Source organism: Elgaria multicarinata, chromosome 2 (assembly GCF_023053635.1).
Source record: "Elgaria multicarinata webbii isolate HBS135686 ecotype San Diego chromosome 2, rElgMul1.1.pri, whole genome shotgun sequence".
In the NCBI taxonomy this organism is placed as follows: Eukaryota; Metazoa; Chordata; class Lepidosauria; order Squamata; family Anguidae; genus Elgaria; species Elgaria multicarinata.
In genome coordinates, this window is record NC_086172.1 from 25013402 (window position 1) to 25029912 (window position 16511).

General features: G+C 42.3%; 1 protein-coding gene across 1 annotated transcript in view; it reads right to left on the reverse strand.

Annotated features, from left to right (window-relative positions):
• Positions 1-346: 346 nt before the first annotated feature.
• The window catches only part of NBEAL1 (neurobeachin like 1), a 134445-nt gene continuing 118280 nt past the window's right edge, over positions 347-16511 (reverse strand). The window contains exons 49-55 of the mRNA XM_063116150.1: positions 15047-15219; positions 13338-13432; positions 10224-10340; positions 8333-8494; positions 5417-5565; positions 3149-3284; positions 347-1248 (exon numbers count right to left, since the gene is read on the reverse strand). Of these exons, the coding sequence (XP_062972220.1) occupies positions 1147-1248; positions 3149-3284; positions 5417-5565; positions 8333-8494; positions 10224-10340; positions 13338-13432; positions 15047-15219 (934 nt within the window). The 3' untranslated portion in view covers positions 347-1146. The remainder of the gene's footprint in view (positions 1249-3148; positions 3285-5416; positions 5566-8332; positions 8495-10223; positions 10341-13337; positions 13433-15046; positions 15220-16511) is intronic.

A 16511-nucleotide genomic window follows, 5' to 3' on the forward strand; every position in this document is an offset into this window, starting at 1 on the left:
GACATTTGGTGTATCAATAAAAACAGTATGTTATTATTCTATTGCTCAGGTTTGATTTTCAGCAGCAGAAAACTGTTACTATAGAATACTTTTAATTTTATCATTACAATTGAATACTTGACTAATTGCTCTCTCAGATAATACTGGATCTTAACATCCTGAATCCACTGTATGAAGAGCGTCATGCTTGCTCTCATCTTCTATCCTGTCACTGCTCATTTTAATGCTTAAAATACCAACTGGTGACATCGCAATAGTGCAACAGACACATGTCCTGAAGACCAATTCTGAGAAGAGCCAGAACTGAGAAGAGACATGATGCTAATATTAATGTTTGTAGCAACAAACTGATTCATCTAAGTAGTATATTATATGCGATATCTCCCAAACTGCTCAAAATTCCCTCTTTACATCTAGAAATTTTGAATATGTTTCAAATCCCCTGAAGGCTTTGGAGATAAGAAGTGGAGGTTTGTCGATTTTTGTCTGTCAAGTTCTTTAGAAGTATTGGCTAAGATCCAGAAGACCACCCATGTCATTTAGGTGTTAAAACTCAGCCTTTTGCTTCTTTTTGGGCATGACAGCTAATCCTCTATCCCCAGGACACCTAGCTGATATCAAGGGGTTGCGAGAGCTATTGTGCTTAAAAAAAAGAAGAATCCATAAGCCTAGCTTCACACACCCATCATCTGTACTGGTGGATGTTGACCCAAAAGCATTTGGCAGCAATAACATTCACCGGGCTCCAAGTAGAAAGTTTGGAGGTCTCTATTTTCAGACGTTCACCCAAGTTCGTCAACATTCTCATGCAACTGTGAATATAAATTATTGACATTCACCATAACAAACACACAAAGTTAAACACACACATATGTGCAGACGTACTTACAAACACGTACAAATTGAATTTGTGCATACACACAAATTAATGTGTTTAAATAGCACTGAATTAGCTTATTGCTTCTGCTTCTGATGTAGTAATAACACCATTACGAAAACTACAGATGCCATACGCTAATTCATGTGTGCGCCTGTGGAAATTGGGCTGTTGTTCCAGCGTAACTGAGAAAGTTGAGAGAGATGATTGAAAATGATCGGAAGATTAAATAAATGGGTGGAATCTCCAAGAGAAGGCAGAAGCAGAAATCACTTGGAATCTTGAGTGTTATATTCAGTTTCTCCTGATGAAATCTGGCTGATCCGTTTGCTTGAACCCCATAACTTTCGGGAAAGTTGACCTGCACGCATCTGTTTAAAGTAATCCAGAGAAACAAAAAGGAGGGAGGGGAAACGGATAAGGGGGATAAATTAAATTAAATAAAAACTTCAAGACGATTCTGGAGAAGCGCAGACAGTATAAGGTATAACACACACACACACACACACACACACACAAAACACAATGGCAGTTTGTTCCTAAAATAATTCAGTGCTTGGACAATTCCAGGGCAAACAAATAAGCGAAGCAATGCAATTGTCTCTCTTGTACTTTATTACCAAATCACATTGTCAAGTGGATTTATAGAGGCACTATTTGACTTCCCTTTAAAAAAACGCTTTGCAATCTAGAAGAAGTGGAATTTGAGCGGCTTAGATTTGCAGTGTTTAATTCATTTATTTGGTTTGGTTTTAAATTATAAATAGAAAAAGGCCCAGTGTAAAAAGTACAAAATGAGTTTAAGGTTGCATCCCAAAACTTAGTAGGAAGTAAGTCACTGAACATAATAAGACTTACTTCTAAACATGCATAGGACAGAGCTGCACCAAGTGAGTTGCTAGGACTTAAGGGTAAAATTAAACACTTGACAATGTGTAGGGTGGGGTGAGGTAGGGACGGGAGAGGAATACGATTCTAAAAAAAGAGAGAGAGAGAGAATGGAGGAAGAAAATACTCATGGTACCAAATCTGTACGCATTTAAAGTGATTTGGAATGAAAAATAATCAGCGCAAAAATTACTTTAAAATAATTTAATCTACAATGAAATAAATTAATAAGAAGTCAAGGCCTACATCCCCATGGCCGAATCAGGCCGGAGCAGTTTCAAGGTCTGTGGTCTAAACTACACAGAGATTATTTTCGGCAAAAATGTCATACATAGTTATCTAACCAATATAAGAGTGCCACATTTGAGTGCCTTTGACTTTCTCAAACCAACGGCTCAAGCACACGTGTACGGTTTGGATCAGAGGCAATCAGTGCAAAAATATTTCAGGAATGCGAAGAAAAGTGCTCAAACTGTTCCCCCAGCGACCCGTGAGATGCAAACTGCAAAGCTTTTACGTGGTCCTTGGAAATCAATAAGAGGCCATTATCAGGGACTTCCTGGCATCTTCTGAAGATGTTTGTGCGGAGGCTTGCTTGTCTCAGGAATACCCTAGCGGGCATCCCTGTGACATTAGGAGAGGTTTCCTCGCCACCAAGACGTAATGCGGCATCCCATCAGCTCAGAAAGCCCCCGCCTGCCCCGTTTCTCAGTGGCACTGAAGGACTTTGGTGCAGTCGTTCTAAGGAAGACTTTCGGTGAGACCCCTTCCGTGCAGTAGGCTAAAGTGTGTGCCCGACGAACACTGGGCAACGTATACCGGCAGCCAGCAACTGTATTGCCACCACCGAACAAAATGGCAGCATTTGCCCTTTTCTCAAGTCTAACAAGCAAGAACGAGATGACGCCCACTCGGGTTATTAAGATCTTTCTGAATGCAGTTAAGGAGAAACCAAAAGAATATTCCAAAGTATTATCGCCCGTTCAGTGTTCTTCTGAGACCTAATTGCATTCGCTGCTAACAGTGGTAATGCATTAGTGTTTAGAATTTAAGATTAAATGAGAGGCAGCAATAAGCAAGTTCAGTTCAGTTTGCCTCCCAGTCTCGGAAGCACTAAGGAAGAGCTGTGAGCAGCCTAAGCCAGTGAAATCTGTACATTAGTCCAGGCACACCTGATCTTCCCCTTCTACGCTCCTGTTTCTAGCAGAGAACCCTTTAAAGGAAACTACAAGAATATCTTGGCAATTATTTCTTCCCCTTTGAAAGCTCAAGCTTGCTCTGAAGTTCGCCCTGCCACAGAGGAGATCGCTTGCGCAGTTGGAAAGCGGAAATGAGCGAGCTCCCCACTGTTCGGTAGATAAAGTTCCTGAGGGTAGGTTTTACCTCAGCTGGCTTCCCAACGCCAATGATAATCAACTTGCCGTCCTCGAGGCCCACCAGAAGATGACTGAACTCTTTGGTAACAGAGACACAGCGAATCGGCAGCCGCATGGCTAACGGGGAGACGCTGAGGCCGAGGCTGAAAGAAACAGACGCCAAATATCCTGTGACTTGTAACAGCCAGAAGTGCACTGAATGTGTATTTCCGGTAAACGTCAAAAATCTGGAGAATATTGACATTTACAAGTAAGTCTTAGAACTATATGAAGTCTTTATCACAGAATCATAGAATAGTAGAGTTGGAAAGGGCCGATAAGGCCATCAAGTCCAACCCCCTGCTCAATGCAGGAATCCACCATAAAGCAGATGACTGTCCAGCTGCCTCTTGAAGGCCTCTAGTGTGGGAGAGCCCACGACCTCCCTAGGTAACTGGTTCCATTGTCATACTGCTCTAACAGTTTAGAATTTTTTCCTGATGTCCAACGGGAATCTGGCTTCCTGTAACTTGAGCCCATTACTCCGTGTCCTGCACTCTGGGATGAACAAGAAGAGATCCTGGCCCTCCTCTGTGGGGGGCCTTTCAAGTATTTGAAGAGTGCTATCATGTCTCCCCTCAGTCTTCTCTTCTCCAGGCTAAGCATGCCCAATTCTTTCAGTCTCTCCTCATAGGGTTTTGTTTCCAGACCCCTGCATTGAGCAGGGGGTTGGACTCGATGGCCTTATAGGCCCCTTCCAACTCTACTATTCTATGATTCTATGATCATCTTTGTCGCCCTCCTCTGAACACGTATGAACCTGCTTTTAACACCAGGGGTTGGCAAAATGCGGCCTGTGTGCTGCGTTAGGACCCCGCTGCTCCCTGGTGCGGCTCCTGACACCACTTGTGGGGGGGGACGACGACAATGGGGGAGGAGGAATGGCGTCTGTAGCATTATGGAGCACCAAAAAGGCCAGATTGATCTTGTTTGCCAGCTTAAATTTGACCATTTTAGCACCCTGTAGCTGCTACAGATGCCATCTCTCCATAATATATAATATATATTTGGGGTGACCCCCAAAACTGCAACAAGTCCCCCTTCCTCTTAAAAAATGGCATCTGGACTTCCCAAACTGTCCCATGCCTGTGACCGATGGAAAGAAGGATGGCAACTGGAGATTCCCTGAAGACCCTCAACTGGTTGTGGCACATACTGGTAAAATGTCAGAATTTGTAAACATTTCTTTCTGAGCCTGTTCAAATCGTAAGGCTTACTAGGAAGCTTCGCTATTGACCCAAAGCCTGACATTTGCAGTAATGCAGAGGTAACACAAAAATGTAATTTCAAGATGCCAGTCCAAACTTATTTTAAAAATTAGGCAAGGACGTAATGCTATCCGTACTTAGGCCGAAAAAAAGACCTAAAGCCTGGTTTCAATAAACAGTTTCAAAACTATATCTTCGGAATACCCCATTTTCAATGGTTTCTTTACTGTCATAATTTGCTTCAGCTGTTTATTTCTTGATTCGATCAAGAAGTTTATTGGAGGATTTATTATAGGGTTGTGTCCAAAGTTGTGCATGCAGAAGGACACGTACAACACAGCCTTTCCGCCCACCCCTTCCCAATACAGTAGTCTGCATCCACAGGGAACCCTCCTGAAGAGGGGGGACAGTGGCTTGGGGGGGGCATGGGTTGCAGTGGAAGGAAGGTCTTCCCCAAAATCAGCCAGAGGCACTTTGCAGAACAAGAGCAGCAGCAACAATCATTTCCCAACTAGGTACTGTGCACAAGACACTGTCCAAAAGCATGCAAATACCAAAAGGGGGATAAAGATAGGAAAAGGGTCATGGGGAAGACCACCAATAAAATAGAAATCAGGAATTTGCTACCTGGACCAAACAGGTTTACACGATTTCTTAAAGGCAAGCAGGGATCTAACAGATTGGATTCCAATGCATGAGGAGCAACTAACAATGGTTCAGAAGACACTTTAAACCACGGCTTAAACCATGGTTAAAGCCATTTAACCATGGTTAAAAGGGTTTTAACCATGGTTAAAGCCATGGTTTAAAATATCTTCTGAACCAGGCCAATGTCAGTGGATAATTAGAGGAGTGCTTAACATGTTTTTACCTTAGCGTTCTGAGCACTGGGATTCCTCCCATGTAATCAACAGCCGTTGGTTCAAGATTACTGTATAAATCAATAACTACCCAGGCCCCAAGGCACTGAAGCTGTTAAAATTACACTTCACAGCAAGCGACCCCTTCTTTTCAAGGGCCCCCATTACCTGTAGAGGTCTCTTATGGACAGGAATCCCTGCAGACTCCCCATGACAATATATTCTCCAGCCACAAAAAGATCCGACACTTCCTCTTTCAGGCTCTCAGAGCCCAAATACTTTCCATTCACAGAATAGAGATGTAGTGCATTCTTATCCTGCACAAATGAAAAAAAAAACCACAAAAATTGGTCATATAGGACTGGATGATTAAGACTCTTGTACATAGCAGAGCGTGAGCAAGAGAGGTAATTGCCCTCATTAGGTCAAATCATATTTGTTTCAGAATGGTGGTTTCAACAGTGTAAAAAAAAAAAGTTAATACAAAGAGGCCCCAGACATGAAGACTCCACACAACAGTTGGGGCTGGGAGAGTATGTTTTGTACTCCACACATGCTCAAAGGAACAGAAAAGCCATGCTGGCTCCAAAGGTCCATCTAGTCCAGCATTCTGTCCACACAGTGGCCAGCCAGCTGCCCACAGAAAGCCCACAAGCAGGACATGAGTGCAACAGCACCCTCCCACCCATGTTCCCCAGCAACTGGTGCACATCACTGCCCACGATACCAGAGATGGCACATAGCCATCGGGACTAACAGCCTTCTCCTCCAGGAATGTATCCAACCCCCTTTTAAAGCCATCCAACTTGGTGGCCATCACTACATCTTGTGGTAGTGAGTTCCAGAGTTTAACTACACGCTGTGTGAAGAAGTGCTTCCTTTTACCTGTCCTGAATCTCCTACCAATCAGCTTCATGGGATGAGCCCACTGGGCTCTAGTATTAGGAGACAAAGAGATGCTCCTGCCATCACATGCAGAAGGTGTTGTGTGAATGGACATATGAGTAAGCATGTCTGATTGACACGACTCTTTCACCTCCTTTTGAAGTAGGCAGGATTATGAGTAGGGTGAATATTAAATATATGAAGTAGATCATCCACGATCTACACAGGGTGAAGAGCAGGAAGGAAGAGATGTATGCACGCTTGAGAGCTGAACCCAAGACCTTATCACATCTAGAATCTACCCGACCGGGGGCTTGTGAACCAGCCCTAAGTTCTCAAATTGTATGTTTGAGAGTTGTAAAAGTACTCAGCTGGGATTGCTCCAGCAGCTACAAGGAAACATTATTGGAAGAGATGAGATGAGGAGCACTCAGCCAGATCAGTGTCCAAAACCCTCTCTCCGCTCTTACTTAAGCCATAAGGAATGGATGGCACTTGCTATTTAACGTCACCCTAGAAGCTTTTTCTTCATAAATCGTTGCCAAAAAAAGACAACTAAAGCTGGAGTGTTAAGAGCCGCTTCCAAGCTAGAAAAAGAGAAGAGGTTTCATCATGTTGTGACACTAGGTCAGGGCTAAGGAAGGTGAGATACCAAGTAGGAGGCCACACTCAGCTAATTGTAAAAAGAAGGAAAAAGGCTTCTTAACATTTAGTTTAGGCCAAGAGGGGGTGTGGCGTTACCTCACAATTGATTATATTGTATATGTCTAGATTAGTATGTCTAGTAAGCAGAGAATGTTAGAACTGAGTAGGTGTGGTTTATGGTGTAATAGGTGGGGGAGGAGGAAGAAGAGTATATAAGGAGGGTGCGTTTAGGTTTTGGGGGTCTTGTGGTTTTTTATTTGTAAAGTAAGAAGAGTTTAGATTCTAGGGACTTAGGATTGGTGTAAAGAGAGAGAGGTAGTGCAGAAAAGGGTAATTAGAACCCGGGGTCATCCCATGAAACTGATTGGTGGGAGATCCAGGACAAATAAAAGGAAGCATTACTTCACACCGCGCATAGTTTAATTATGGAACGCACTACCACAAGATGTAGTGATGGCCACCAATCTGGATGGCTTTAAAAGGGGGTTGGATAAATTCCTGGAGGCGAAGGCTATCAATGGCTATTAGCCCTGGTGGTTGTGTGCACTATCTCCAGTAATCGAGGCAGTAAGCCTGTGTGCACCAGTTGCTGGGGAACATGGGTGGGAGGGTGCTGTTGCACCATGTCCTGCTTGTTCAACCTGGCCGATGGTTTGTTGGCCACTGTGCGAACAGAGTGTTGGACTAGATGGACCCTTGGTCTGATCCAGCATCAGGGCACTTCTAATGTTCTTAGTTGGTGTGTGGAGAATTTAGATTAGGCAGGATTGAAAGTATTATATTTTTATTTAAAGTTTTTAAATAACAATAAACTTTTTATTATTTTGTTAGCTACCAAATACCACATGTCAGCTTGGCATTATTGACCTGCTTTACAGTTATTAAATACCCACCCCATATTATACCCACAGTATATTTAGACCAGATCCTGTATAAAACCTGTTTCCCTCATAGCTAGGGGAAAGGTCTGAATTAACCCTCCCTCAGTTTTTCAAGTGGTGGTGTTTGGCCTGAGAAAGTTTTAGGTGACGGGCCTAGTGTAAGGGTCTGTTACGTCACAGGGGATACTAACTGCTGTACACAAGTGAAATGTTCTCCGGCTGATCAATCCAATGATTGGTTTACATACAGCAGAGTGTGGTAAAGATTTTCAGGCTTACGTCCCCATTCCTTCAGTTCATACAACATTTCCTTTGAACCAAGTTTATGTTCTTGTACTCATACATGAGTAGGCCCAAACCATATTCACCGCTTTCTGGAGTGAATGGAGCCAAAGGGTAGGGCCTACTCAGATCCAAATGTACACACACACGCCCCAATTTGTGCGAACTGTCCTACACTGCAGGGATGCAGGTGGGTGTGTATATGGGCACCCAAACCCATAGCCTTTGGACAGAGTGAAAGAAAAGACAAGTTGTGAGAAAGAAGCCGGTCAGAATCAGCCTAAGAATGGTTAATTCCCTGCCCCACAATGTCCCCTTTCCCCTTGAAACAAGACAAAGCAAAACCAGGACACAGGCTCCTAGTCCTCTGTGAGCTTGGCTATCTTAGTACCTTGAGCGTTGTCTTCCCTTCCAAACTTGTGTGGACGACTGTGTGTCCTTCCCACGATACGGCCAGATTCGGAACAGTGAGCAAGAGGGAGCTCTCACAGGGTGGCCTCAGGGTCCTCATGTACTGACCTTTCCGAATGGTGTGGACAATCACAGTTCCATCCTGGTAAAAGAACCAAACCAAACCAAAATATTCTAAGCAATTTCATTCTGGTGCATTCACTGAACACATATGAAACCATATGAAGTATTTAATAGCGCAGTCAGACCTGGTATTAAATATTAAAAATGACTCTTAAATAAAAACACACAGGGGATAATATCATTTTATTTCTCAGCCTCTCTTTTGTCATGTTTCGTGCTGTTCTTTTAGTAAGGAAGTTTCCCACCCCAATTTCCACTGTGTCTGTGTGCATATTGTATGTTTTAAGAAACACCACTTCTAAAAAGGGAGAAAGATGGAATAACAATTTTAGAAATAAATATAAAAACAGAAGCAGGAATTCCGAAGATCCAACTCCAAGGATGTAACATTTTGAACATATAACAGTGTGACAAACCTATACATGTTAACTTGGAAGTAAGTCTCAGTGGGACTTAGGGGGACCAGATATGTGTGCAGAGAGTTGCAGCCAAAGGGTAAAATCCAACATAAGTCCTACTTTCAGGAGACCCGTTAAAATCAATAGCCCAGTGGTAGAGCACATGTGTTACCTGCAAAACGTCTGAAGTTCAATTCTGGACAGCTCCAGGGAAGGATTGTGATAATTCACTCCCATTTTTGACCTATTTTTCAGCTTGTTTGAATGGGAAATGTGTACCTTTCAGAAGTGTGCAATGAAATTGTTTTTAAAAACAAATGTGCATTTCAGAGTGCACGTTAAATAAATACGCATTTTTCTAATGCAGTTGCAAATTTGGGAATTTGCAAACATTTCTTGACTAAAGCTTTCCTGCTGTCATTCACATTTGAGGCTACGAATGGGAAATGTTCACATGATTTGCAAACAGAAGTGAATTTCTTGTAAATCCCTAGTCATGACTCAAGACCCACTCATTTTAATGGGTCTACTCTAAATAGACTTTATATTGGATTTTACCCTGAATTTATGTCAGGGGACAGAACGATCTACATGGGGCTACCTTTGTGACTAGTCCGGAAACTTCAACTAATTCAAAATATGGCAGCCAGGCTGGTCACCGGTACACCTAGGGGTGACCACATTACACCAGTTTTAAAATCTCTTCACTGGCTGCCAATTAGTTTCCGGGCGAAGTATAAAGTGTTGGTTATCACCTTTAAAGCCCTACATGGTTTGGGTCCAGGCTACCTGCGGGATCGCCTTCTCCCGTACAATCCACCCAGCACACTCAGGTCCTCTGGGAAGAATCTACTTCAGTCAACCAAAACTAGGCTGACAGATATTACCCAGAGGACCTTCTCTTCTGCTGCTCCCAGACTGTGGAATGGCCTGCCGGAAGAGATTCGTCAACTTGACAGTCTTTTAGCACTTAAAAAAGCAATAAAGACTGATCTATTCTGACAGGCCTATCCAGTGAAATTTTAGAAAGTTTTTAGCACGTTTTAAGGATGTTTTAATCATGTATGCTATATTTTTAATCCGTTTTTAATGTGTTTTATATTCACTGTTGTTCCCCGCCTCGATCCAAGTGGAGAGGCGGGTAAGAAATAAATAATAATAATAATAATAATAATAATAATAATTATTATTATTATTATTATTATCGATCCATGAACATAAATGGATAGGCAGGAATGAGCCACATGATAGAAGTCACTCGAGGCCTAAGAGGAATACTGAAGAAGCAAATGAGGGGTAGTCGTCTTACTTGTTCTGAATGTAAGTTGGGAAAACCATACACAAACTCACCCTGGCTCCGGAGACTGCCATGTCCAGTTCTGTGCTGATACCAACACAAGACACTTCGTTGGTATGTCCATATAGAATCTGCAAAGGCTTAGGAGCCAGACCTGTAGGCACTCCTCCCTGGTATTAAATATTAAAAGCAACAATTAAATAAAAACACACTGCGGGCTTTTTTCAGAATGTTAAATGCATTTAGATGCATTTGCTACTGCCCACTCATGTCACTTCTCCCTAAAGCAGCAACTTCTTTTCTCTCTCTCACCTCTCACCCTTAAGGCGCAATGAATCCATTCTTTCTTGCAAAGTATTTTTTAAAAAAACAATTTTTGCAATTGTTTCATAACCGTATATGATATAAAAGCATTGCATAAAGACATTACATCTAAGGGAAATGAACACACAAGGAAAGAAAAAGGAAAAAAAGGAAAAAGAAAAGAAGACAATAAAAATTAAGAAGAAAGAAAATCAAAGAAAAGGGGAAATACATAAACCAAGGTTAAAGTATGTTTTTGGCTCTCTGCACATCAGAGATGTAAATTATATTCTCTCCTTGTTAATACATTTAACACAATAATCAAATTCATTTCTTTCTTCTAAGTTAATGATTTCTCATACATTGAATCCACAGACAAATACATAATTTTTCTCTACTTCTTGCAAAAATTCTATCAGAGGTTTCCATTCAGATACAAATGAGACATACATTTTAGATCTGGTTATTGGCAGGGCAAATATATGCCAAAGAAAACATGGGGGGCCCAAGAAATAGGAGAAAGGTGCCTCATCATTTTAAATTTGTAATTTTGCATTGCTGCTGTTTTTATCCGGTTGAGCTTTTATATTGTATTTTATATTATGGTTTTATACTGTTGTTTTATACTTTGAATGTTTTTAATTTTTGTGAACTGCCCAGAGAGCTCTGGCTATTGGGCGGTATAGAAATGTAATTAATAAATAAAATAAATAAATAAATCTTCCCTGCAAAACCCTCTCTTTCCAGCAACCGTTTTTGATTCACCACTACCACCACCCATCTGAGTTCTGAAATGAAAGTACATTCACCACTGAGAACAAAAATGGCCTTGGGATGGAGGTAAGATAATTCGTAGGGTAGAACTGGTGGGCGAAGGAGGCTTGAAGCACTCACATTACGGGCCAAAGTAGACATGAGGTTAGCTGTGTTCCCCTGCGACTAGGGGGAGTGGGGGGAGGGTTCATTATCAGCTCTGCAGCAGTTGCTATATCCATTTTTTAAAAAATGCAGGTTAAGTGCAAAGACACATCTAGCATCATGTGTGGCACTAAGATGAACAATTAGGAGCAATCATTAGCTGAGATGAAGCACAATTCTGCCTTTCGAACAGAGGAATGGCCCAACCATAATCACGGTGGCAAGATGATTTAAAACAAAACAAAACTCGGTCTTCTGAAGGCGCCATCACACAGCTGACAAGTTGTTGCGAATTATTTACATTAAGGGGAGGCGTCTTATTAATTAAGGAGCAATCAAGAGCAAGGCATTACCAGGCTAGGAATGGGGCATAAGTTAGAGACCCTGTGGGTCCAGCCCTCCCTCACAAATGACCTGCTGACAGGCAGCCATGGCATGGGCATGTTTACCAGGCTGCAAAACCAAAGTAGGGCAGTGGTGAAAGGTCAGCTGAGGGTGTAATTCTATGCTATTTTAAAGTGAAGTATTTTCCAAAGAGTGACTAGCAGGCCCATTCATTCATTTATTATAGTTCTATACTGCCCAATAGGCAAAGCTCTCTGAGTAGTTTCACAGCATGATAATTTTTATATTGTATTGTATTTTGTATTTGTGTTTTTAGATTGTTGGTTGTTTTTATGCTCTTCATGATTTTAATTTTTGTGAACCGCCCAGAAAGCTTCAGCTATTGGGCAGTATAGAAATGTAATAAATAAATAAATAAATAAATAAATAAATAAAATATAAAAACATTTAACTTTCAAGAGTTTCAAAACAGTCTGAAAGCAAGTTGAAAACAATTAAAAATAAAACTACCAGGACCTGGTAAAAAAAACCTAAAATGCTCCACTGAAAGCTATTAAATTCCTGGGAGTAGAGGAAAGTCTTAACCTGGTGCCAAATGCTGACAGTGGGGTACCAGAGAGCCCTCATTGGGGAGCGCGTTCAACAGGCTCCCCTCCAAACCTCCCTCACATGCAGCAAACTAAACCAATCAGACCCTGCCTTTGGGGATGCGTGGCCAGCGAGGGGATCAAAGCAGCGAGAAGACCGCCCCTCATCGCTCCAGCTCCCTCATTGGCCGAAAGGCAGTGTTTGACTGGTTCAGTTCGCTGCCTCCTATTCATGCTTAGGAAAATACTTCAGTTTAAAATGGCACAAGGCAGCAGTCTTGACATTGACCGGCTTTGCTTCTGCCACACTTTCCTTTGCTAGTGGTGAAGAGGAGGAGGTGCCGCCGTTTGCCACTGAGGAGAATAAAAGAAAAAAAGTACCAAGTCTGGCAGGTGAGGGTCCCCTGAGACACACCTTGCTCAGGGACCCCTGAAACCTGGTGATGCATCTGCGTTTCCTCACAAAAAAGGGAAGACAGGCTGAATATTAGAAGGTGTCTGTGCACGATTCATGAAGAAACTGTGAGAAATCTTCCTTAAGAGAGGCCTCAGACCTAATTCACAGTTTACAGCAGCAGGCCCAATTTGTCACCTTTATATTACTTGTTCCTTGGAGGAAGCACCAAAGTGTGAACAAGAAATTTGCACCTTTCAACATACAGTAGAAAAGCCCCAAGGAGCAACAGCTAAAAATACAAAGAGTGTCTTTTGGCACCTTAACAGAAGCTTTCATGTGCTAGCGCCTACTTCGTCAAAAGTGCCTGTGTGTTATCCTCATGGCTCTCTGGCACATGTCCACTGTGTTGATACACAAGTTGTACTTTCACACTTTCATGTGTTTCCTAGCAAACACACCCAACATCGCAAGAGCCATGAATTGATTCTTAGAACATCTCACGCTCACTTGCTAATGCTTCTCCCCTCCTTGCAACTCAACCCAACTAAAGAACTTGCTGTCCGCTGTTTCCAGTCTTCTAAAAGTTGCTTTCCCAGGTCGGCAAAAACTTAGCTTACCTGCTGCACTACTTGCCATATCATACAAGTGGTGTCCCTCGAGCCTGAAATTAAATGGATCCCGCAAAAATCCATAGCTAAGCACGTCACGATATCTGCGTTCATGCGTGAGAGAGAAAGCAATTAGCTGAGGCACCTGATGAAATTACTGAATTTCAAAGCATCTGATTTAGAGTGGGACTCCTGGGTGCCAAATTTTACAAAACTAGGATGACCCTATGAAAAGGAGGACAGGGCTCCTGTATCTTTAACAGTTGCATAGAAAAGGGATTTTCAGCAGGTGTCATTTGTATGCCTGCAGCACTTGATGAAATTTCCTCTTCATCACAACGGTTAAAGCTGCAGGAGCTATACTGCAGCTATACTGTGACCAGATTTAAAAGAGGACAGGGCACCTGCAGCTTTAACCGTTGTGATGAAGAGGAAATTTCACCAGGTTCTCCATATATACAAATGACACCTGCTGAAATTCCCTTTTCCATGCCACTGTTAAAGATACAGGAGCCCTGTCCTCCTTTTCATAGGGTCACCCTAACAAAACAGAACCACACCTCTAAACTGCAAAACAAGCCAGTACCGTAAACCTGGAGCTAAACTAAAAAGCATTAACATTAACAAACAACACATTTATCACAGGCAAGATCCATTTAAATTAGTAAAAGTTACTAAAGATAGCAGTTATGCTCTCGAAAAAAAAGTCCCACTGATTTATGTGGGTATTGTGCCCAGGAAGAGATGGAGTACAAGGTTATTGGAACCTCCATATTCAAAGGCAGTATACCTGTGAATAATAGTTGCTGGAGGACAAACAGGGGAGGTCTGTTGCCTTCATGCCCGGCTTGTAGACTCCTCAGAAACTTCTGGCTGCCCTTTGGGACAGGATGCTGAGCTAGATGGACCTTTGAATCAGCATGGTGAAATGGCCGGAGTGTTGGACTAGGGAGACCCCAGTTCAAATCCTCACTCAGTGACCTTGGGCCAGTCACTACCTCTCAGCCTAGCCTACCACAGCCTAACCAAAATAGTTGTGAAGATAAAATAGGGATGAGTGAACAAGTGAATTCCGCAGCCACAGAGATTCTCTGAATACCAGCTTGAAGCTGAGTTCACCTCAGGCCCTGGGCTCAATGGCACTCTGCTTTTGTTTCATTCAAATTGGGAAAGTGTGCAATTTATGCACATGCACTTTTCCCTGTAGAATGAAGAGTGAAATGCCCTTGAAGCGTACATTTTTTTTTAGTAAATTGTGGATGTTTCCTGAAAAAGATGCTCTTTGCGCACGTTCATGATTGCAAACGGGATACGTTCGCATGATTTGTGAACGTTAACGGAATTCACAGACACCCCTGCGATAAACATGACAGCACTGAAAAATACATGATCTAAAGCACTTTATTGCTAATCCACAAACATGTTGATTATCTTTGGCTGAGAAGTAACAATGGGGAACATGGGGAAAGCCATCACATTATCACACAACTCTCTCTGTGTTTTACAGCTGGCCAGGAGATTTGGCTTTCATTCTTAATCAAGAAAGAGAGACCAAGGGCACATCTACACAACGTCCTGGTCAGTTGTTTGCACTCCAGATCATCCAACCAGAACAGCAGGACCAGCACTCTTGCAAACTGATGGCATCAACTCATTGAAGCCCCTTTTCTATTCGTTTGTTCATTCATTCATTAAAACATTCATCCAAAACGACTTACCCATATGCCTAATATGCTGTGCCATCAATTTTCCCTTGGTGAGAGAGGTCACTCTGATGCTGTTATCCCAATGTCCTCCACTGAAAAGCAGCTTTGCATCATGGGACACTACGAACAACTTGGGGGTGATCTCCAGTCCGGGTTCAAAAGGCCCACCGACACTTCGCTGCGTTCTGCAAACAGTGACTTACATTAAGATCTGCATAGTTCATTTATTAAAATGTATTCTTTCTCCTACCCATAACGCCCTAGAGAAGTTTGCCCGGTGCCTACTCTCCCAGGATTGCTTTTAAACTGCTGCTTGCTTTATTTTCAATGGCCCCGTTCAGAAGACACCTTAAACCAGAGCTTTCCAAACTTTTCATGTTGGTGACACACTTTTTAGACATGCATCATTTTGCAACACAGTAATTCAGTTTTACTAGCAAACTGGAGGTTAAACTAACCCCTTATAAGAAATATGGACACATACATAAATTGTAATATGTTCGTGCGACACACCTACACACTGCAGCCGACACACTAACGTGTCGCGACACACAGTTTGGAAAGCTCTGCCTTAAACCATGGCTTTAACCACAGTGGTTAAGTCAGAAAGATGGGCTGTGTTCAGAAGACACCTTAAAACACGGCTTTAACCACGGTGAACAAAACAAAAAGCCTTATTCACCATGGTTAAAGCTGTGGTTTAAGGTGTCTTCTGAACACAGCCTGGCTTTCTGACTTAACCACTGTGGTTAAAGCCATAGTTTAAGGTGTCTTCTGAATGGGCCCAATATGTGCAACGCTGCTTTTTAAAATCATCTCTGCTTTTAGCTGTACAGCTATTTATCTGTTATAAATGTACAATTTTGTTGCTGTTTTAAAGTAATACCTTTCAATGTGTTTTATTTTTGGATGTTCTCTTTGGTTGTATTGTTCCTTTATTGTGCATCCGTGAGCATCCGTTTTAGGGCAACTCATAAATTGAAATAATAATACTCACATCAAAGTAAGAAAAGTTGTGTGTGTGTGCGTGCACCGCGCACATTTCATCTAAATGCTCAAGGCTCACTGCATAAATGTGAAAGCTCACTGCTAAATGCTCAAAGCTCACTGTTCGCAGTGAGCTTTGAGCATTCTGCAATTGTTATGGCAACTCTGGAAGGGCAGCTAGCACTACTGTGGCCCCACTTTCCCTACAAGCAATCCTTCTGGGGGGTGGAAAACATGGGACCTGAGTTCATACAGTAGCGGGCTAGATGAAAGAGGAAAATGCAAACTCCAAAGTTCAATTAACTGCCTGCAGTCATCAACTCTTAAACATTGATAACAAGAAATTCCAGAGTAGTAGCTGTTGCACCATAATAACTTGTACCACCTAAAAGACTAACAGGTTATGTGAGTTAGAGCAGCAGTGTGGAACCCCCAGCCAGCTTGTGGCCTGTCGCCTCGACCCCACAAGCTCCACCCCCTCCACAAGCCG